The sequence below is a fragment of the Oryza glaberrima genome, chromosome 3 (assembly GCF_000147395.1).
Source record: "Oryza glaberrima chromosome 3, OglaRS2, whole genome shotgun sequence".
Taxonomy (NCBI): Eukaryota; Viridiplantae; Streptophyta; class Magnoliopsida; order Poales; family Poaceae; genus Oryza; species Oryza glaberrima.
In genome coordinates this window covers 2300991-2319832 of record NC_068328.1, presented here as the reverse complement: position 1 = coordinate 2319832, position 18842 = coordinate 2300991, and the positions used below count along the sequence as shown (strand labels likewise).

The following is an 18842-nucleotide window of genomic DNA, read 5'->3' as shown; positions in this document are numbered from 1 at the left end:
TATTCACAAATTATTTTTTATTTATAAATATGTCGTTTTACTTTTGTCTCCAATATACCAAACGATGGGCTGTAAATTTCACCTTGCTGGATGCTTCCACGAAGCATACATAGATTATGTCATGCACTTGGTGATTCATGCTTCACGCCAGCAGCGTGATCCAACGGAAACAACAAAACGAGCATGGACGGTCATGTACTCCGCGAACACGCCATAGCTTTGTGCACAGCAGTGTGTTTGTTTGTTTGCAGATCGAGCCATACCAGCAACGGCAAAGCCAACGAGGAACGGATGATATCTGGACGAAAAACAGTAACCAGTCCAGTCATATATAGCTGCAAAGTAGCACGGACTAGTAATTCATTATCAGCTTGGCACGGATACTTTGTCTTCCAGACAGGGTTGTTTATGTCTCTCACAGTCTTACTGCACTGCAACAGGAGGAGAAAAATAATTTTTGATAGCGAGCACTGTAGTGACCGAAAACAACTGGTCATGGTAAGCATCCAAATTAGTCAGGTGCCTTCTGATCAAGGGAAGTGATCGTGTGGACAGTTTTAACGAATAAACGACTGAGAGCAAGGGGAACTTTTCAGATTTTTCTGCAATTATTTTGGTAGGAATGGACAAAACTTGTCATCAAGGACACAGTTAATTTACTGCTAATAATCAATAATGCTTCATCAACATGGTTGGCTTCTGCCTTGCTGCGCCTGCACCTAAAAGATTCAGAAAGTTGACCGGTAAATGGCACCAGAAGCTGCGTACTGTTCATGGACCGCAAGGTCCAGCAATCGGCCCTCGACAGATCAGTACAGTTCATCTCAAAGGGACCACAGTAAGCAATACCACCGAGCTGGCACACAAGTCACAATACTTTGAAGAAAACACTAGCCTAAAAGATACTACTAATACCAAGCAAGGGGCAAATCATTATAAAAAGCACATCTAGGAAGTTAGCCATTGGATCCATAAAAGAACTAAAGGATACTCATCACATCAGCAAAAAGGCTGTTATTCCCCAGGAATGTCAATGGACTTTGCTTTCTACCTGCTCATTTTAATCAACAACCTCCTGAATGCAGCCATGCAGGTTGCCTGTCTGCAAGATTAACAAATGGCGAAGGCAGAGGAGGACAAAAGAATCAGTAAACAAAGTGGGAAAGAAAGGTGCTGCATTGGACTATTGTAGGCCTTCAAGGAGAGATGCACATGGCCACCCTCTTATTACACTTGTACAATATTGCTTGGGAGTTAGTAATAAACAGTGGCAAACTCTAGGAAAAATGCAGTTTGCCACAAAGGCTGCACACTTCTTAGAGCCTCCTCCAGCTCTTGGCCTCTATTTTGTCACTCTCATTATCATACACAAAATTACATGCATGTGGAGCAGAAAGATTTTGGAATGCAGCTGTATCGATTCATAAACGTTATTGCTGTAGAATGTATGAATGGCAGTGACATTTAACAGAGAGGGAGTGGGAACATCTTGAGCATACAGAGCAGTAATGAGGGCAATATACACAAGAGTAAGAGCCTCAGGGGAGTGCACATGAGCCTTGGTCTCCACCAGATTGGAAATAAAAGCAATAGGTGGACACCACAGGCAGGGAAAATAAAATTCAGCTTCAATGACACCCAACTAGTTCTGAAAATGCCTCCCCAACCAACTCGTCCAGGACCTCCCCACATATCTCCGTGCTGATTTCATCCACCTCCAACCGCAGTGCTTCGGGCCATGACCTGCCTTGAATCTCCTTGCCGACAACCCAATCAGCCACTAACCCCGCATTGTCCTCCGCATTGACCATATGTTTCTCGCCATCATCGTCCGAGAGCCAGCCTTTCACTAACCTCCATACCTCATCAACAACCAGCACCTCGCCTGTGGCAACTCTCCGTGCATTGTTAACTTGTGGGTCAGTGCAAGGGTAAGCTCCCCAAAGCTTGCTTTGGCCGATGTCTAGTAGGGCAGCATTGACGGAATCGATGAGGAGCCTCTGGTTTGACCGCCTCTCCCTGCACTTGGCATCCTCCACCTTGCGTTCCAAGAACTGGTCAAGCACGCCGGTGCCTAGAGGGAAATCATGCGAATGCCACCGCACCAAAATATCGCTGGTCTTTTCGTTGTCGAACCCAACAGAAGATAGAATCTTTTCGACAAATTCGTGTTGATCTTGTTCGTGGCTATCTCCTTTGGCTGAACACAATGTAGCCTCTTGTGAAGAATCATCCCATGATAAAGTCCGCGCGATTGATCCAATAGGAAGAGATCTTGATAGAGGTTCTGCGAGCAAGATAAATGCCGAATTTAATTCTAGAGAAGGACGCAATAAGTACTATGGCCTAGCCAACAAATGATTAAGCACAAATCATTGGCGCTACAGCCTCATTTTGTGTCAGCAATAACAGCTCATAGTCATACCAGCAAGGGTTAATCATGAAGAGCAATGATAACTCATAATGGTTTACCTTGTTTAGCGATAATTGCGTGCTCGGATGAATTGGGTGACTTCTCACTAGCATCCTCAAATGATGCATCAAGAACTGATGTAGGGCTGGGCTGATCAAAGTGGGAATTTCGGATCTCAAACGAGAGTGCTTTCTCAAGAGTAATTATGGGAGGCTGCAAAAAGTATCCAAGTTAATACATACTAGTATTTACCATATTCAAATTGAAGCAAGCTAACTATGCATGCTAGTAAATAAAGAAAGTAAAGTACCTTAGATGAAGAAGTTGCTTCAGGTTCATTGACCGGAACTACTGTTGGTGCAATATCAAACTTCTCTAAATTTTCTGAAGCAACATCATCTTGTAAGCTAGTCCATTCAGTCTGTGATACATCTGAGCTAACTATTGATGCATTACTGGCCAACGGAACTCTGGTACCCAAGGCCCCCAAGGGGGATGGGGCAAGCTTATCTTTTCCTGATTTCTTGCGTTTCAGGAAGAAACTTGAAATCTTTCCCTTGAGAGATGACTTGCCATTCTTGGGTTTGATCTCCTCTTTTGATGATGTGGGTTCTTCATGTTCAGGATTTGAGCATCCATCATCTAACCTCAGGCTGTCAAAGGCTGCTGATGAGACTGGAACAGATTTTGACCTTGAAATTTTCCTGAGGGAGCTCTCTCCGTCTCCATCAACAGAACATTTAGATGGTACTGCAAGTCTTGGTTCATTGCTGCACAACTGGTTGCTGGTATTAGTGACCACTTGTTCAGCAGCCCCTTTTTTCTTCATATCAGACATCGCAAGCATTTCACCGAGTGTGCTCAAGCTCCTCCGCACCAGCACCTTTTCTTGGCTAATCTCATTAGAAGATACAGTTGGCCACCTATCAGAGGTATGCTTCTTAGCCTCCCTAGTTACAAGCGAGTCAGGAGAACAAGAAGCATGGCTTAAAGTTGAGCCGAAGTAAGGATTGCTAAACCGGTATATGTACTCCCAGGAATGGCGTGATGTTGGACTTCCAATTTCCGAGTCACTGAAGCTACTACCCTCTTCTTCAGCATATCCATAGTACGCTCTATCTCTGATGAACATATTTGACTGCATGCAACCTCGAAAAGATTCATCATGTTGGTGGCACATGTCCTGTGCCGACCAATTTATCTCATCACTCAAATGCCTTGATATAACAGGGGCTTCAGAATCATCCAGGTTATCATGCCCATTTTTCTGAAAATGCTCCATTGAAGTAAGAGCAGTGCTAGGTTTTAAAATGACTATTCGTGTGTGTTGTGGAAGCCTTTCTGCTTTGGCATGACCGCCGCCTGAATGAGACCTCCTATGAGTATTGCTTCTCTCTACTCTACTTCCATTGACTGTCTGGTCTTGCTGCCTTTTAATTTCCTTTTCACCTTTCAACTCCACTGATCTGGTAGGCTTCAATACAGTGATGCGCTTCCTCTGGGGTGATGTTGGTGCAGAATGAAATTCACCGGATTGTTTCGCAAAGAGCGAGTTAGGTTCTTCGAGAAATTTGAGAAACAAGTCTTTATTTGAATTGAGAACCTCGAGAGCTTCGTGGAATTCCTTTGATTGGAGAAGATTCTCGTGTGACGCTAGGTGCTTTGCTTCGACAAACTTCTGGCGGACAAGATCCATTCTTTTCTTGTCATGATCTTCGTGTGGTCTTCTTCTTTGTGGGAATTCATTGCTCAAATGTTCACAGCTTGGTGGCTGGTATCCAACTTCATAGACATCCTTATATTCCATATTTTCGACGAAGCCTGTGTGGTTGTCAAACGACATTTGGTTATTAACTCTTGCCAACATAGCAGACAAATGGCCATCTGGAAATCTCCTCCTGTTGTTGGAAGGTTGAACAGGCTTAGGAAGGGCTGCATCATCATCAAGACCCATCAGCTTAGCTACAACACTAGTGGTTTTCTGATTTGTGTCCCCCTCCTTCGCCATCTCCTGCGCTATCAGCACTTTCATGGGTGTACCACTACCACACGATCTATCTGACGAGCTCCTTCGCACGCTGCCAGTCACCTGCCAACATGGATCATACAGTGATCAGCACATTGCAAGCAATTGACAGTTGACACCTGACAAGCACATGGTTGGTAAAATGAATAGTAGGAAAAATTTGGAGCTTACTGTCTTGAGATCAGCATACTCCTTCCGTTCCGATTGAGTTTCTCGCACTGGGGAACCTGCAAGGAGAGTTGAAGATCCATAATTAGGACGACTCATACCTTCCTAACTGAAGAATCACGAACAAATTCTTTTCGTAACGAGAAAATCATCGCATAGCTAATCATGTAGGCAAGTGTTCAAGCAAAAAAAAAAATAAAATCATTCCCAACTTGTTAGTTGGTTGCATAGACATACCATCTCTTGTGGCAACCCTGGCGCTGGCTCCGGCGCTCAAATCAATCAGGTTGATCATTCTTTATTCATTCATTCATTCAACCCACCAAACAGCTGCAATAACGAAAATTGCCTCCACTAGATCATGGCTAGTGCCTGAGGACATACAGAAACAGCAGAAGAAGCAAGTCAGGAAAGATAAGAAACCATGACATTTAGAACAGGGCAAGCAGCCTCAGAATTTCCTCTCTCTCTCTCTCTCTCTCTCTGCTTTTTTTTTTTTGAAATTTCTCTCGGATTGAAAGCTAACGCCCACTGAATTGCGGATGGGGTGAGCTAAAGAGACAAAAGGAGAATTCGAAACATCAAAGACGCCATATGCTGGTGTTCTCTGCTCCTACCCCGTGAACACGGCGACACGCCCCCGAAAAGGGCACGGGAGGTGGGGAGGGCCAAGGTGGCAAGATCCCATTCCCCTCCCGCGCCAATTCGCTCCAATTCCGGGTCGAGGAACCAGCGACCACAACCCCCCAGGGAGGCAAACAGCGCAGCTCGGCAAGGAAGCCGCACTAAAACCGGATCAACCGTGCAAGGAAAGGAACAAGGGAACCAACGGGTGGGGCAAGGCAAAGCGAAAGCAGAGGGAAAAACACACGGACCAGTCCGAGAATGTCGCGTCGCGTCGCGGCGCCGCGGGGACGGACACGGGCGACGACGGCCGACGGCGGCGGCGGCGGTGAAGGGATTCCGGTCGCCGGCGACCGTGGGGGCCACCCCCCACCGGCGCTGCAGCGGGGGAGGAGCCGAGGAGGGGGGTGGTGAGCGCGAGCGAGCGAGACGTCGTGGGGTGGGTGGGTGCGCGCGTGCGTGGGTTCTTGAGCTTTTGTATTGTAGTGGAGGCGGAGAGAAAGCGAGGGGAGGGGGGCGGGCTCTGGTTGTTGGATTAACGGTGTGGAGGTGGAGGTGGATTAAGATCAAAACGACTAGGCGCAGGAGTAGTCAATACAGGTTCAGGTTGATGTTTGATAGGTGGTCCTCCTTTCTGTCGAGGATGAAGATGAAGTTAGGACACTGAAAATAACACACAATTAGTTCAGTTTTAATTATTATAAATTCGAAAAAAATAGATTTATATGATATTTTAAAGAATTTTCTATATGGAGAGTTTTCGTATGAAATATTTTGTTTAGCAGTTTGAAAAAAAATGTCAATGAAAACCGAGATAAAATTTTTATCTTGATTAGAAACGAACGGTACTACCGTGCTATAATTTTTAACATAGCATTTCGGTTGGATGGTATGCTGCAATGTTTCAAGCATAGGAATGGTATTGTTCGGTTAGATGGTATACTGCAATTTTCAAGCGTAGGAGTGGTATTATTCAATTAGATGGTATACTGCAATTTTCAAGTATAGGAGATTGTTCGGCTAGATGGTATACTTCAGTTTTCAATCGTAGGAGAGGTATTATTCGGCTAGATGGTATACTGCAATTTTCAAGCGTAGGAATGGTATTAAATGCAGTCGCTGTGAACTTAGCTGAACAGTGGAGGCAATGCATCCGTATCTATCGAACGAACATATGGGGACAAGGACCGTTGAGGGATGCTGCCGATCTGAAACAGGGCATTATGGGAGCAAACAATGCAGTTGCACACTTATACAACTCCGGAGACAAACCCTGGTTATACAACAACTGATACAAATCCTGGGAAAATCTTAGGCACTCATGAAATGAATCACACATCTCGCTCCTCTAATGATTACTGCATCCTCGAGTGAATTCTTCAGTTTTAAGCATAATCTTTTCTGATGCCGGATTAATCAGTAATCACAGTGCGGGTACAGGAGCGCACGAAACCGACGCAGGGGTGTTTGAATTGCTGGGAGCTCTGCTCTGCTCGCCGTGGGGGGCGTTTCGTTTCTCTGTGGCCTGTCCAAGACAGGTTTTTTGCCTTTTCGTCTGTGCGACTGTGCTGAGCCGGGCTGCTGCACACTGGGGCTTTCCTGTCGTCTACCGTGTTGTGATGGCATATGCAAAGAGGCCATCTTTTTTACAGAGTGCCCCACGCACTGTCACTGGTAGCGAGATCACTTTTTGGTGGCCCTCTCTCTATCTACCCCAGACAGAGATGGCAGACGCAAATGCATGAGCTTTGGAAGCCAAGGTGGGGGCCATCATTGCCTGCAGTGCTTAAGCCGTCGGACAGCATGGCTTAGCCGTGCCTGTGCTATGAACACTGCAGTAGGGCAGTGTAGGCAATTCTGCAGAGTCAATGCACGGTTGTGTTCTGGTTGGGCTTTGCTGATAGTGATAGTACTACATGGTACATACTGGTGCTGGTCCTGGACCTTTGCTTGCCTCTGCTTAGCCCGGTCCAAAACAGAGCTTTGGATGCCAAGCCCGATATGACTATACGAGTACTTGTATAAGCTCGTTGTCAAGGTCAAACTGTCATAGTACATTGTATGAAACCTCTGAAATCTTATTACTGACGAGTTAGGCAAGCCTACAAACTTCACAAAAGCTTGTGAAAGCAGGGGAAGCACGCGAGAAAATACTTCCAACTTCCAAGTCCCAGTACCTGAATTAGGCTGAAGTGACAGCCAAAACATTGGCTGTATCTTCGCGTATGCGGCGTGTAAAGCGGCAAAGCCGTAAAGGTGCGGAGCTGCAGTAGACTAGGCCTCACTCTGTGGCTAGTTATAAACAGATTTATGTGTAGATTGCATCAAGCCCACATGGGAGGGATAGATTACAATTACAACCTACACATCCACCAAAAAAAGGCAATGAAGATACACCAATACAGGCACAACTGCTCTTCATGATTGACTGGTCCCTAACTCTAAGACGCCTACAGCATTTCCTCGGTAACATAGGGGTAACATGTACATCATCACTGAAGCTACAACAGTATTTCACAGTACCAGCTACTATGTTTTTGTTACCCACGTCCATCACCACTTATCATCAAGAAGCTACCTCCTATCAAGGGTTGATCACATTTCACTTTCCTTTTCGCTTCTTTTGGAATCCAATGCAACTTGGGCAATACCACTTCCCCTTCGGATGCTCTTTCACGCCGACGCACCCAAAGTGATACCATTCGATCTTGCACTGCCAAATAGATGGCAAGGCACCCAATGACAAAGTATACAAAAGCATGGGAATGCAAACGGAATGCATTAAGCTGGAATGATAGGTGAATGAAGAAAAGTGACACGTACATCATTATTGTCGCATGCGACCATCTCTCCGTAGCTGACTTGGTTGCAGAGGCAATATGTTGGTTCGTTAGGATCCACAGGCAGTTCTAAATCTATGGCTGGTGCTGGTTGCTCAGTGGGCACCTTAGCAGTCCTGCAAATGAGAGTTTGCACATCACAGCGAGAAAATATGGCAGGCATACTAGTTAATGACATAATTCAGATGCAGAACATACTTCTTTCGACCCCCTCGGCCTCTTTCGCCAGACCTTCCACCTTTTGGAGTATTGTCAGCAGTTGAAGTACCAGCGCTAGCTGTTACAGTAGCAGCAACAGGCGTACCTGTAGCAACACTAGCAGCCGCCGCCGCCGCCGCCGCAGCAGCAGCAGCAGCAGTTGTAGCTGCCTCCTTTTCTGTTCATCGAATTGCGTGGTACAGAAGCAATAAGAATAAATATCCAAAAGGAAAAAAATATCAAAAAGAAACCACTCAGTTACATAAACGTCCTTCCTTACCTTGTCGAAGTTCTTCAAGTTTTCTCATAAACTGATCTAGCTGTTGGATATGAGCATCAACCTGCACCATGTATCTAAATCAGCAAGATCAAAATCTCGCATAGTCACAATTTAGGAACTTTTTGTGGCAAGCATATACAGCAGAACCTAGCAAGAAGAAACTATAAATGTGAATTTCTTGACAAATCTAATCAAAATTTTGTTTTCTGTTACTTGGATTCTAAAGCACTAGTGCAGCTAAGATGTCATCTATGCATGTTTTACTTATACAGAAGGTATAAGATAGTGAAGCATGTTTTCTTTCTGTTTGACGGTGACAATTTTAATGCCACAAATCGATATAAGATTTGGAACCAAAAGAGAGAACATTGTACAAAATAAATCTTATTCGTGTTCTCCCCCTACCAATAAAAAAAGAAAATGAACATGGTATGCTCATCAGCTCATGGCACAATAGAGTTTTATTATGCATAATATTTAAGTAACCAGGACACTTTTACCAGGTCATAAGTCTGACTGGCTAAAGCCACCTTCTCATCAGCAATTCGAACACAATGCTTCTGCTCCTCGATTGCTTCATCAGAAAATTTAAGCTTTGCCGGGTCATATGTAATACTTCCAGATTCAAGTCCATGCTTAATGTCTTCTATTTCTTGCTGACAGCGCTGCTCATTTCCCGTTTGCACACCTGATAAGAAGCACAAAAGGGAACTTATTACCAAGGAAGAAAGCTGAAGAACTTAGTTTGACATAACTTGCATGTTCCATTTGGAAAATAAAATTGGCTTCACATTTACACTCACTATAACAACAAAAATAACCGGCATGCCCTAGTTTGGACAATATTATGTGTTAAGCCTAATAGACAGCTGCATTTAATTTTTTTGGCACGCCCAGATAACTACTGATATTTACTGTGTTTCAGGAGGCGAATCATAAATAATAATGAGTTAAGATGATAGGTATTAAGCCAAAAGTTCAAGCATTAAAATGTTACCAGTACCAGGATTTTTCTGCTGATGTGCAGGTAGAATACAAAATACTAATTGTTGCATAACTCTATTTTTTAAAAGGAACACCAGGAATCAGAAAGAAAGCAGAACAGCGGGCATTCTTCCAGTATTACAAAATTATAACCAAAATAAAATCATCATTTGAATGCATAATATCATACACATCGACTGGGATGCATCTGAGATTTGCCTAGATTAGCTTGTTATGCACAATTAAGAGAATATGAAGAGAGTGGTTCAGTTGGGAGGTAAAAAAAAAAATCTAGCATACAGAGCTCGGCATACCTTGCAAGCTTTTATCTAGCTCCCGCATTAATGAATAGTTCCTTTGCAGCATAGCTGGCAATGCTTCAACACCTAAGAGTAACCAAAGAGGCAATGTATGAACGTATGGTGCATAAAATTGAGCATGAAACAGGTTGAATCAGAATAACATGACAATGATTTGAACATTTTAATGCAAGAAATCTAGCATATTTTTTTCACTTGCATAACAAACACTTTCCTATCTCCAATGCTCCAGCTATAATGTGTAAATCCCAGTTTATCGACAAGTGCAAGGATACATAAATGTATAAAAGTAAAAGAGGAAACAATAGGAAATCAGAAGCAAGATAATATGGTAAGAAAACAAGGGTACCTGCCCATGTCATATATCCTCGACCAAAACTACCAAGTTCATATACATCATCTAAATTTGTGTCATGTCATTGCATACTGGAAGATAGTTTCTAAGAAAAGCTCTACAAGGCCACATACAAGGAATGGGTGCCAAACCTTGTACCACATAAGCATTAAGCAGTCACATAGCCCGTATAAGCGCTACAAAGTGGGCGACCACACGCGAATGCTTACCACTTTTTCGAACATTGCCAAAAGCAGCAAGCAGCAAACTTGCGTTTAATGCTGCTTTATCACGTTAGCCTATGGCACAAAAACAAAATTTATTGTGTTGAGGCACATACAATAATTTCAATGAAGACAACCCTAGTGATTGTAGTACTAGTTTTTCAAGTACAATCAGACAGAAATGAGAAAGCAAGCACTTCATTTGAAGTTGTATAACTGCACGCAAAATCCTACTCCTACATACCACTTAGTCCTATTCTGTCATTATACTATTTTAAGATTTTATCATGTAACAAGGCCCACTGCACAACGGAACCTAACAACGAAATTTATCAAGGAGCAATTTCTTGAAGAGCCTGGGACGCCTAATCGGCGACATGCCCAGAAATCTCGAACCATCCATTTCCGCGTGTGAAGATACAAGAAAGCAGATGACGCAGGCGAGTGCCCTAGGGTTCGTGGCGGAGGAAGAAAGACTCACTGGCTTGAAAGTCCTCGAGGAACCCCATGGCGTTTACCGGAGATGGGTTGCTGCGCCCCCTGACCTGGACATGCGACGAGGGTGCTGGGACAGGGGATCGGACAGCGCCACGGCGGTGCGGCCGCGGGAGAAGCCTCTCGCCGGCCGGCACGGCGCAGGTTGGGTTGGGTTGGGTTGGGTTGCGGTTCGGCGAGACCAGAGATCCCCTTTGCAGATAAGCCCTCCAAGAGCTAGGTAATTTCAACTTTAGCAAGGGGACTCATGAGGGTAGCTGGGCCAACAGTAGTACAGTGGCGATGGCTATGTGGGCCTTGTGGAGGCCCCACAAGGCGGCCCATTTCATCCAAGCTGGACGGATCCTTCTAGAAAGGACAAAAGGTCTATTTTGAGTCCCTCAACTATATAGAAACCCAACCGCTCGCTCCTCCTTCCTCGCGTTTCTTCCCCCTCCGCAAGTAGCGCTCTCACCGCTGTTCTCCGGGTCGCCGCCGAACCCACCCGGGGAGCACGGAGCCCTTCCTTATATATCTCACCATGTACCTGGCGGCTGGCTGCGTCGCCTCCCAAGCCCGGTGAGTTCACCGATCCACACGCGCTTGCTTCCCATGGCGCAGCGACGCATTGGGGCTTTCTTTTAATTGTGCCACTGAAATGTGTGTTTTGCTTCGTGCAGTCGAGATTGGAGCAGTGCTCGTCAGAGGAGCAGGTTTCGGTTGGGAAATGATGCGTTAATTGCGGGGCTTTCGCCTTTCTGGTTCTGTGCCCGGATTGGAGAGCTAATCGCCTAATTTATTAGCATTCTAAGAGCAGGTAAAATAGTATACTATTAGCCGGCTGTAAACATATTTTAATGAGATAAAAGATGAGAGATAAGAGCAGCGGACTACCGATATGTAGCCAGCCGTAGTATAGACTCCAATACACAATGTGTGTATGACAGGTAGGACCATATATTAAAGTATAGTAAGCAAATATTGTATGAATTGGCTATAAATGAATTGTAGCTAGTAGTGGGCTATGCTATTAAATTTGCTCTAACGGACAGAAGATACCGCCGCCAATCTGCAACCAATTCCGAAGAGGCTAGCGAGGCGATGCAGATGCAAGGCTTCTCACGCTCGATCCTTGGACAACTCTGTCAACGTCCTGCCGTCGGCTTCTTCATCTGCGCTACTCCGCCTCCATCATGACGAGCTGCTCCATTCATCATGGCATCATCAGCACTTCAGAGTCCATTTTCCCGGTCTGTTCTTGTCTCCTTTCGTTTCTTATTCCCGAAATTGTATCCTGAGAACCATGCGTCTTGGGGGTGAATATTTTATCTGGATCGGGACGAGCTTTGGAGTTAATATTCTTACATCTTCTCCTCAAAGGTCATAGTTATACTTATATATTATTTGAGCTGGATGTAAATATTAGCCTTTTTTGGTCTTTGTGTGATAGATTCGATTTTGGACCCTGGAGTATGCAACGCTATTTCGGAGTTGAAAGTGAGAATAAGCTGGGTAAGCGGGGATTCACTACCGCTGGGTTCAAACCTAGCAGCAAGCCCATGAAAGAAATGCAGCTTGGTAGAATAGAGGATACGCAGAGCAATCCGATTCACCGACCGATTAAGGATGCTATAGAGGGCAATACAAGGCTACGGATGTTGAGGTTATTGGGAGCAATCACGCTGTTGATGAAGATGCTACTGTTGATGAAGATGTATGGTATCCATAAAGTAGACCAGTTGTCCTGAAGCTGCACAATAATTAGTTAAACCTCTACTCACTGCATCTGCACAAACCACTAGCAGCTTTGAATAGTACTCTCCCTCCGTATTTTGATATATAACGTTGTTTACTTTTTGAGATATGTTTGACCATTAGTTTTATTCATCACATCTATGTAACTATCACTTATTTTAGTTTGACTTAATTTTTCATCAAATGTTTTTTAAGCATGACTTAATTATTTTATATTTAAAAATATTGAATAAACAAATGGTCTTATATGTCAATGACGTCATATATTAAAAAAAAACAGGTACTAACAGGCTATGGTATGCTAAACAAAGCCCATTTCTCAGACAGGCCCATGAGTGTTACTAGGCCGTGACACTGGCTGGATACATGGGCCGCACAACCCGGCCCATTGCCTACTACTATAAACCCTAAACCCCCCGGTCAGGTTGGATGGATCCTTCTAGAAACCCCACCCGCCCGCCTCTCCCTCTTCCTCGCGTTTCTTTCCCCCTCCACAAGTAGCTCTCTCCCCGCCGGTCTCCGGGTAGCCGCCTCCGAACCCAGCCGAGCGCTCGAAGCCTTTCCTTACTCTCTTGCCATGTACCGCGCGGCGGCCAGCCTCGCCTCCAAGGCCCGGTGAGTTAGCCGATCCATGCGGCGCTCGCTCTCCAATCTCCACTGCCGCACTGGGGTTTTGTGTTAATCATGTCGCTAAATTGTGTGTTTTGCTTTGTGCAGTCAAGCCGGGAGCAGCGCTCGTCAGGTGAGCGGGGTTCGGTTGGAAAGTGATGCGTTAGCGTGGAGCTGTTTGCTCCTACTCTATTGCTGATTGGAGTGCTAATCTAGATTCTAGCATTGTGATGGATTGGGCACTCTTATTTCCATACACACTTGTGTGGTTTGGATTTAATTTCTGATTGAACTTATATGGTAATCTGCGTGCTTGCTTTTCGTTTGGGTGCTGAGCAGATTGGGAGTAGGCTCGCCTTGCATAGAAACTATGCTGCCAAGGACATCAAGTTTGGTGTCGAGGCCCGGGCCTTGATGTTGAGGGGTGTTGAGGAGTTGGCTGATGCGGTCAAAGTGACAATGGGTCCTAAGGTATAAACTCTGGTCCTGTCTTCGAGCAGGTTTGATTTCATGGTTTGAGAGTCTGATTGCAGTGGAGATTGTGCATGTATAATTGATATTAGGTTTGGGCGAGATGCATGCTTCTTTGTTGCAATTGCTTGTGCATATACGGACCACAACATAACCACATGCATTAGATTATTAAAAAGGTGTAATGTTGTGGGCCTTGTGGCATGTATAGAACATCATATATAGGCTGTGACAGTGAAAATGATGAAGGGCATGTATGGAGGCATAACTGTTGTTGCTTGTAGCAGTAAAATAATAATAATTAAAACTAGTAATTTCATATTTCGTAACCGTTGTACTCAGATATCTGATAATTGATTGGACTAAAATTTGATGATTATTGTAGTCCCCTTATAGCGGGTTATAGAATTTTTTTTATGTGAGATTGCTTTTTTAGTTTTTTATGGATCTTTAACAGTACATTTTGGGAGTTATCATGCAAACAGTGTTGAGCTCAATATAACTATGTTGCAGGGGCGCACTGTTGTTATTGAGCAAAGCTTTGGTGCTCCTAAAGTTACAAAGGATGGAGTTACTGTTGCCAAGAGCATTGAATTCAGTAACAGGGTTAAGAATGTTGGTGCAAGCCTTGTGAAGCAGGTTGCTAATGCGACTAACGACACTGCTGGGGATGGTATGGCTTAACTCTTCTCATATGCTCATATATTGCCCATCAATCTTCTTTTCTGGACTTGTATTAGGTTTGATGATGGATTGGAATTAATCTAAGTCACCCTCATGCTGTCTTGATTAATCATATTAATATTTTCCTTAATTCTATTGCTTTGCTGATGATGCTTTGCAGAGAACATTGACTACGAGGAATGAATTATGGTATATGCTATTGGTTCCATTTAAGCAGATGCTGATTTTCACACATTTTTCAGGGACAACATGTGCTACTGTTCTTACAAAAGCTATATTCGCTGAGGGATGCAAGTCTGTAGCAGCTGGAATGAATGCGATGGATTTGAGACGTGGTATCTCGATGGCTGTTGATGAAGTAGTGACAAATTTAAAAGGCATGGCCAGAATGATTAGCACATCAGAGGAAATAGCACAGGTAACTGCTGATCTGCAATGAGTTAGAAAGCTGTGTCATGTTTTTTCCTCTCTTCTCAGTTCTCTCTAAGACACTCCATGCTTTATATATTCATTATTCTCTTTTATAGGTTGGTACTATATCAGCTAATGGGGAAAGGGAAATTGGTGAGCTCATTGCAAAAGCTATGGAGAAGGTTGGCAAAGAGGGAGTCATCACTATTACGGTGAGTCAAACACTCTGGACAACTTGGCATTTTTGCAGCACAGTTATCCCATCAATTATACATATTGACCACCTATTTTCATCTTAAAAAGAATTGGCTGAAGTTTAAATCTGTCATAGCTATGAATTAGCACTTCTACACTGGGTGTTATGCCATATTGCTATTACACATGTTTTTTTCCTTTTAGTTTTACATATCGAGAAACTTGTCTTTTTTGGTTCATACAGCACCTGTTTCTTTAGTCGTTCACTCATGTTATATTTGTGTTGTCTATACACCATGAGGAATTCCTATTCCTTCTGGCGGCTAGTTTCTAGCATGACTAGCTGTGATGGAATACTTGCTATATTTTGTTGTCTCCTCCGGGCATCTAATGGAATACTCTTAAGTCTTTTAGCAAGCTCTATCAAGCTATGTATGGATGCCATGATATTTTGATCTAAGATTCATGAAATATTTGATAGGATGGTAACACCCTCTACAATGAGCTTGAAGTTGTAGAAGGCATGAAACTTGACAGAGGTTATATCTCTCCTTACTTCATTACCAACCAAAAGAACCAGAAATGTGTAAGTATTTCTGCTGATGTTAATATACTTCTTTAACAGAAATTATCTTGGTTGTAATATATTTCATCTGTTACAGGAACTAGACGACCCACTGATCTTGATACATGACAAGAAAGTGTCCAACCTTCATGCTGTGGTGAAAGTGTTGGAGTTAGCTCTGAAGGTATTTTTTATTAGTGTAGCTGATATTTTGTTGTTATGACCTCATTTTGCAATCTAATATTCTATGCAATCTGATGGCCCATAATTTCTGCTAAAACAGAAGCAAAGGCCTCTGCTTATTGTTGCAGAGGATGTAGAAAGTGAAGCATTGGGTACTCTGATTATTAACAAGCTTCGTGCAGGCATTAAGGTTGGTACTGTCCCTCCTTTTTCTTTGTGACCCCCGTTGTTAATATATTATTTGGTCTCATTGTGTGTGAAAATGCAGGTTTGTGCAGTCAAAGCTCCTGGGTTTGGGGAGAGCAGGAAAGCCAACTTACAGGACCTCGCTATCCTTACTGGGGGAGAAGTAAGCCAATCTTTTTTCCTTTGCCCATTTCACATTTTTGAATCATCATATCCAGTTTGCTGAATTTTGCACCTTCTATTGAACTAGGTCATAACTGAAGAACTTGGAATGAACCTTGAGAATTTTGAGCCTCAGATGCTGGGGACTTGCAAGAAGGTAAAATAATTTGTCTATTGATGAATCACTACAAAATATAATCATCTGGCACTAGAAATGTATAAAAAAACAAATGGTGTTATAAAGTGTACGTGTCAATCTTTTTTAATCTGCTTAAAGTTGATTGAACATTTGAACCCAAGTTTATAAACTGGTAGGTTTTTGGGGGATTTTTTTTTTTAGACTTTTTTATGTTTTAATTTTATTAATAGACCATTCCCAAAAGTATTTCCAAATCTGAACCTTTTGGCCACGCCAGCCCGCCTGGCGTGGCCAAATAACTCTATCACGCCACACGTAGCTGGCGTGGCAGTGCTGCCCTGCCACACCAGCCTCTTGTCACGCCACCACTGCTGCCACACCAGCCCGTGGCCAAAAGGTTCAGTTTTCGGAAATATTTTTTTGAAAGGTCTATTAATAAAATTAAAACATAAACAAGTCTAAAAACTAAAAAAAAAAATTTTTTGGGGCTGGTGGCTCAATTACAAGCATCACCTTAAATATGTGCTTAGTTGGTTGCGTGTTGCGTTAGTCTTCTTAACTTAAAAGAACTGTAACACGAGTGTACAAAATACAGGTTACAGTATCTAAGGATGACACAGTCATCCTTGATGGAGCTGGAGATAAGAAGGCCATTGAAGAGAGAGCTGAGCAGGTTCATTCTATGCCAGTTTACTTTTACATGAAGCCACGTGTGTCTCACTAAATTTTTCTAATGGTGACACCTCTGTAAAATTCTTTTTCCAACAGCTGAGATCTGCAATTGAGCTAAGCACTTCTGACTATGATAAAGAGAAGCTTCAGGAGCGGTTAGCAAAGCTTTCTGGTGGTGTTGCTGTTCTAAAGGTGAACCTTATTATCTGTACTTGAAATTTGTTATTCTAGAATGCCAATGTTGTGTCAGTGGAAGTCTTGCTAATCTGAAATTGCAGTCTATTTATTAATTTTCAATATTTAGTTAAATGTGTAAACCGGGAGATTGAAGTAGAAGTCTTTGGTAATTGCTTCGTATTTAGGTTATGTATTGATGACAAGAAAAGTGGCGGAACATTCTATTACTATTACTGATTCTAGTGACTGTCCTGAGTTGTGAGAATGGGTTTTTTTTTTTTTGAAAAAAAATTGGATCTTTCCTTTAGATTGGTGGAGCTAGTGAAGCGGAGGTTGGTGAGAAGAAGGATAGAGTGACTGATGCACTAAATGCTACCAAAGCTGCTGTAGAGGAGGGTATTGTACCAGGTACTGTATGTCATCGCTGCTATTTTATTTTCTGCAGTTTACTATTAGCAGCATATCACCATTGCAGAGCATCATATCTGATTCTAATTTACGTAGGTGGTGGAGTTGCCCTTCTGTATGCATCAAAAGATCTGGATAAATTGCAGACTGCGAACTTTGACCAAAAGATTGGTGTCCAGATCATTCAAAATGCTTTGAAGGTTTACAAATCCCATTTTGTTTTCAATTGTTCCTCTCTTGCTTGCTCCATCTAATGGCTGGATAATGCTGCAGACCCCAGTGCACACAATTGCTTCGAATGCGGGTGTAGAAGGATCTGTCATTATTGGCAAGCTTTTGGAACAGGATAATACTGATCTAGGTTATGATGCTGCTAAAGGTAGTGTCACAGAGTTCATCCATTCTTGTGCTCTGTGGGTTACTAGGATCTATCTAAATCCTGTTTTGCTAACCCAGGTGAATACGTTGACATGGTGAAGTCTGGTATCATTGACCCACTAAAAGTTATCAGAACAGCTCTGGTGGATGCTGCAAGGTACTCTTCCTAATATTCATTCTTATACATCAACATCACTCCCCTCTCTAGGGAGTAACATGCCACACAAATATCGATAGTGAAAATGCAGCTGAAGTATCTGAACCAAAACTTTTCTTCCTTCAAATTTCCTGTGGCTTGGTCTGCATTGTGGAAATATCAGCTTTGTCATTGTAGAATGAACATTAAAGTCGTAGCTTCCGAAGCCTATTATGTTATGATTTTAGTTCTTTCAATACTCTGATGATGTGCAACTCCAGCTTTTCCTGTATGAGACAACATTTTTACTGTCTGTTCTCTATTGCAGTGTGTCCTCTCTAATGACTACCACAGAATCTATTATTGTTGAGATCCCCAAGGAAGAGGAGGCAGCAGCCGCAGCACCCGCAATGGGTGGCATGGGCGGGATGGGTTTCTAGCTTACTCTCCGGCTCATGCAAAGTTATTGTGTGATAAATTTATTCACTAGATTAGATTATTTTTGCGGTGCGGACATCTTTAACTGATGAGGTGGCTGTCAGATTTTGATTCTGCTGCAAGAGAATTGTAACTTGAAGTAGTAGAATTGAACTTTGGAATTTGGGATGCATAAAATCCTTCTATATAGGTGGTGCAAGTTGGATTTTGTGATTTGCTCTGGGTTTGCCTATTTTCGCTTTTGCTCGAGCAATCCAAGAACAGTACTACGATAAATGTGCGAGTTCCCTGTGACTGGTCCGTTTAGAATTAGTTTAATCTTAACTTTCAGCCACTTCTAACTCAAAGCAAAGAATGAAGCTACTGTGGCAATTTTTCCGGATTTATA

The 18842-nt window shown here is 43.1% G+C and overlaps 3 protein-coding genes and 1 long non-coding RNA gene across 5 annotated transcripts; 2 read left to right on the top strand and 2 right to left on the bottom strand.

Annotated features, from left to right (window-relative positions):
* Positions 1 to 1398: 1398 nt before the first annotated feature.
* LOC127767484 (uncharacterized) lies at positions 1399 to 5690 on the bottom strand. 2 transcript variants are annotated; one of them, XM_052292835.1, is made up of 6 exons: positions 5483 to 5690; positions 4845 to 4979; positions 4611 to 4666; positions 2724 to 4502; positions 2473 to 2626; positions 1399 to 2287 (listed from the first exon to the last, which is right to left on the bottom strand). In XM_052292835.1, exons 2-6 carry the CDS (start codon positions 4900 to 4902, stop codon positions 1629 to 1631), a joined length of 2706 nt encoding a protein of 901 aa, XP_052148795.1. In that variant the 5' UTR covers positions 4903 to 4979; positions 5483 to 5690; the 3' UTR covers positions 1399 to 1628. The 2 variants fall into 2 exon arrangements, with proteins under 2 accessions (XP_052148795.1, XP_052148796.1); XM_052292836.1 differs by lacking the exon at positions 5483 to 5690 and adding an exon at positions 5225 to 5438.
* Positions 5691 to 7524: 1834 nt separating this feature from the next.
* Positions 7525 to 11111, bottom strand: LOC127764976 (PHD finger protein ING1). The gene is made up of 7 exons (XM_052289754.1): positions 10893 to 11111; positions 9848 to 9919; positions 9050 to 9237; positions 8550 to 8610; positions 8270 to 8447; positions 8055 to 8187; positions 7525 to 7944 (listed from the first exon to the last, which is right to left on the bottom strand). Exons 1-7 carry the CDS (start codon positions 10918 to 10920, stop codon positions 7834 to 7836), a joined length of 771 nt encoding a protein of 256 aa, XP_052145714.1. The 5' UTR covers positions 10921 to 11111; the 3' UTR covers positions 7525 to 7833.
* Positions 11112 to 11328: 217 nt separating this feature from the next.
* Positions 11329 to 12760, top strand: LOC127764975 (uncharacterized). The gene is made up of 3 exons (XR_008016062.1): positions 11329 to 11464; positions 11566 to 12135; positions 12336 to 12760. It is a non-coding gene; the product is annotated as an uncharacterized LOC127764975 (long non-coding RNA).
* Positions 12761 to 13067: 307 nt separating this feature from the next.
* LOC127768526 (chaperonin CPN60-1, mitochondrial-like) lies at positions 13068 to 18653 on the top strand. Its single transcript, XM_052294120.1, has 18 exons — positions 13068 to 13255; positions 13358 to 13382; positions 13589 to 13720; positions 14234 to 14393; positions 14647 to 14822; positions 14932 to 15027; positions 15492 to 15596; positions 15673 to 15759; positions 15859 to 15948; positions 16027 to 16107; positions 16195 to 16263; positions 16841 to 16918; positions 17014 to 17109; positions 17403 to 17502; positions 17599 to 17702; positions 17776 to 17881; positions 17959 to 18037; positions 18345 to 18653. Exons 1-18 carry the CDS (start codon positions 13218 to 13220, stop codon positions 18454 to 18456), a joined length of 1734 nt encoding a protein of 577 aa, XP_052150080.1. The 5' UTR covers positions 13068 to 13217; the 3' UTR covers positions 18457 to 18653.
* Positions 18654 to 18842: the final 189 nt, after the last annotated feature.

Bases quoted from the DNA above. Each gene is read 5' to 3' on its own strand.
- LOC127767484 (XM_052292835.1), bottom strand. From the start codon at position 4,902: ATGATCAACCTGATTGATTTGAGCGCCGGAGCCAGCGCCAGGGTTGCC. The intron at 2,627-2,723 runs GTACTTTACTTT...TACTTTTTGCAG, and splicing joins AAGCAACTTCTTCATCTAAG to CCTCCCATAATTACTCTTGA. The intron at 2,288-2,472 runs GTAAACCATTAT...TCTTGCTCGCAG, and splicing joins CGCAATTATCGCTAAACAAG to AACCTCTATCAAGATCTCTT.
- LOC127764976 (XM_052289754.1), bottom strand. From the start codon at position 10,920: ATGGGGTTCCTCGAGGACTTTCAAGCCA. The intron at 9,920-10,892 runs GTGAGTCTTTCT...GGTTACTCTTAG, and splicing joins CCTCGAGGACTTTCAAGCCA to GTGTTGAAGCATTGCCAGCT. The intron at 9,238-9,847 runs GTATGCCGAGCT...GCTTCTTATCAG, and splicing joins GCTAGATAAAAGCTTGCAAG to GTGTGCAAACGGGAAATGAG.
- LOC127768526 (XM_052294120.1), top strand. From the start codon at position 13,218: ATGTACCGCGCGGCGGCCAGCCTCGCCTCCAAGGCCCG. The intron at 14,394-14,646 runs GTATGGCTTAAC...CACATTTTTCAG, and splicing joins TAACGACACTGCTGGGGATG to GGACAACATGTGCTACTGTT. The intron at 14,823-14,931 runs GTAACTGCTGAT...TCTCTTTTATAG, and splicing joins CATCAGAGGAAATAGCACAG to GTTGGTACTATATCAGCTAA.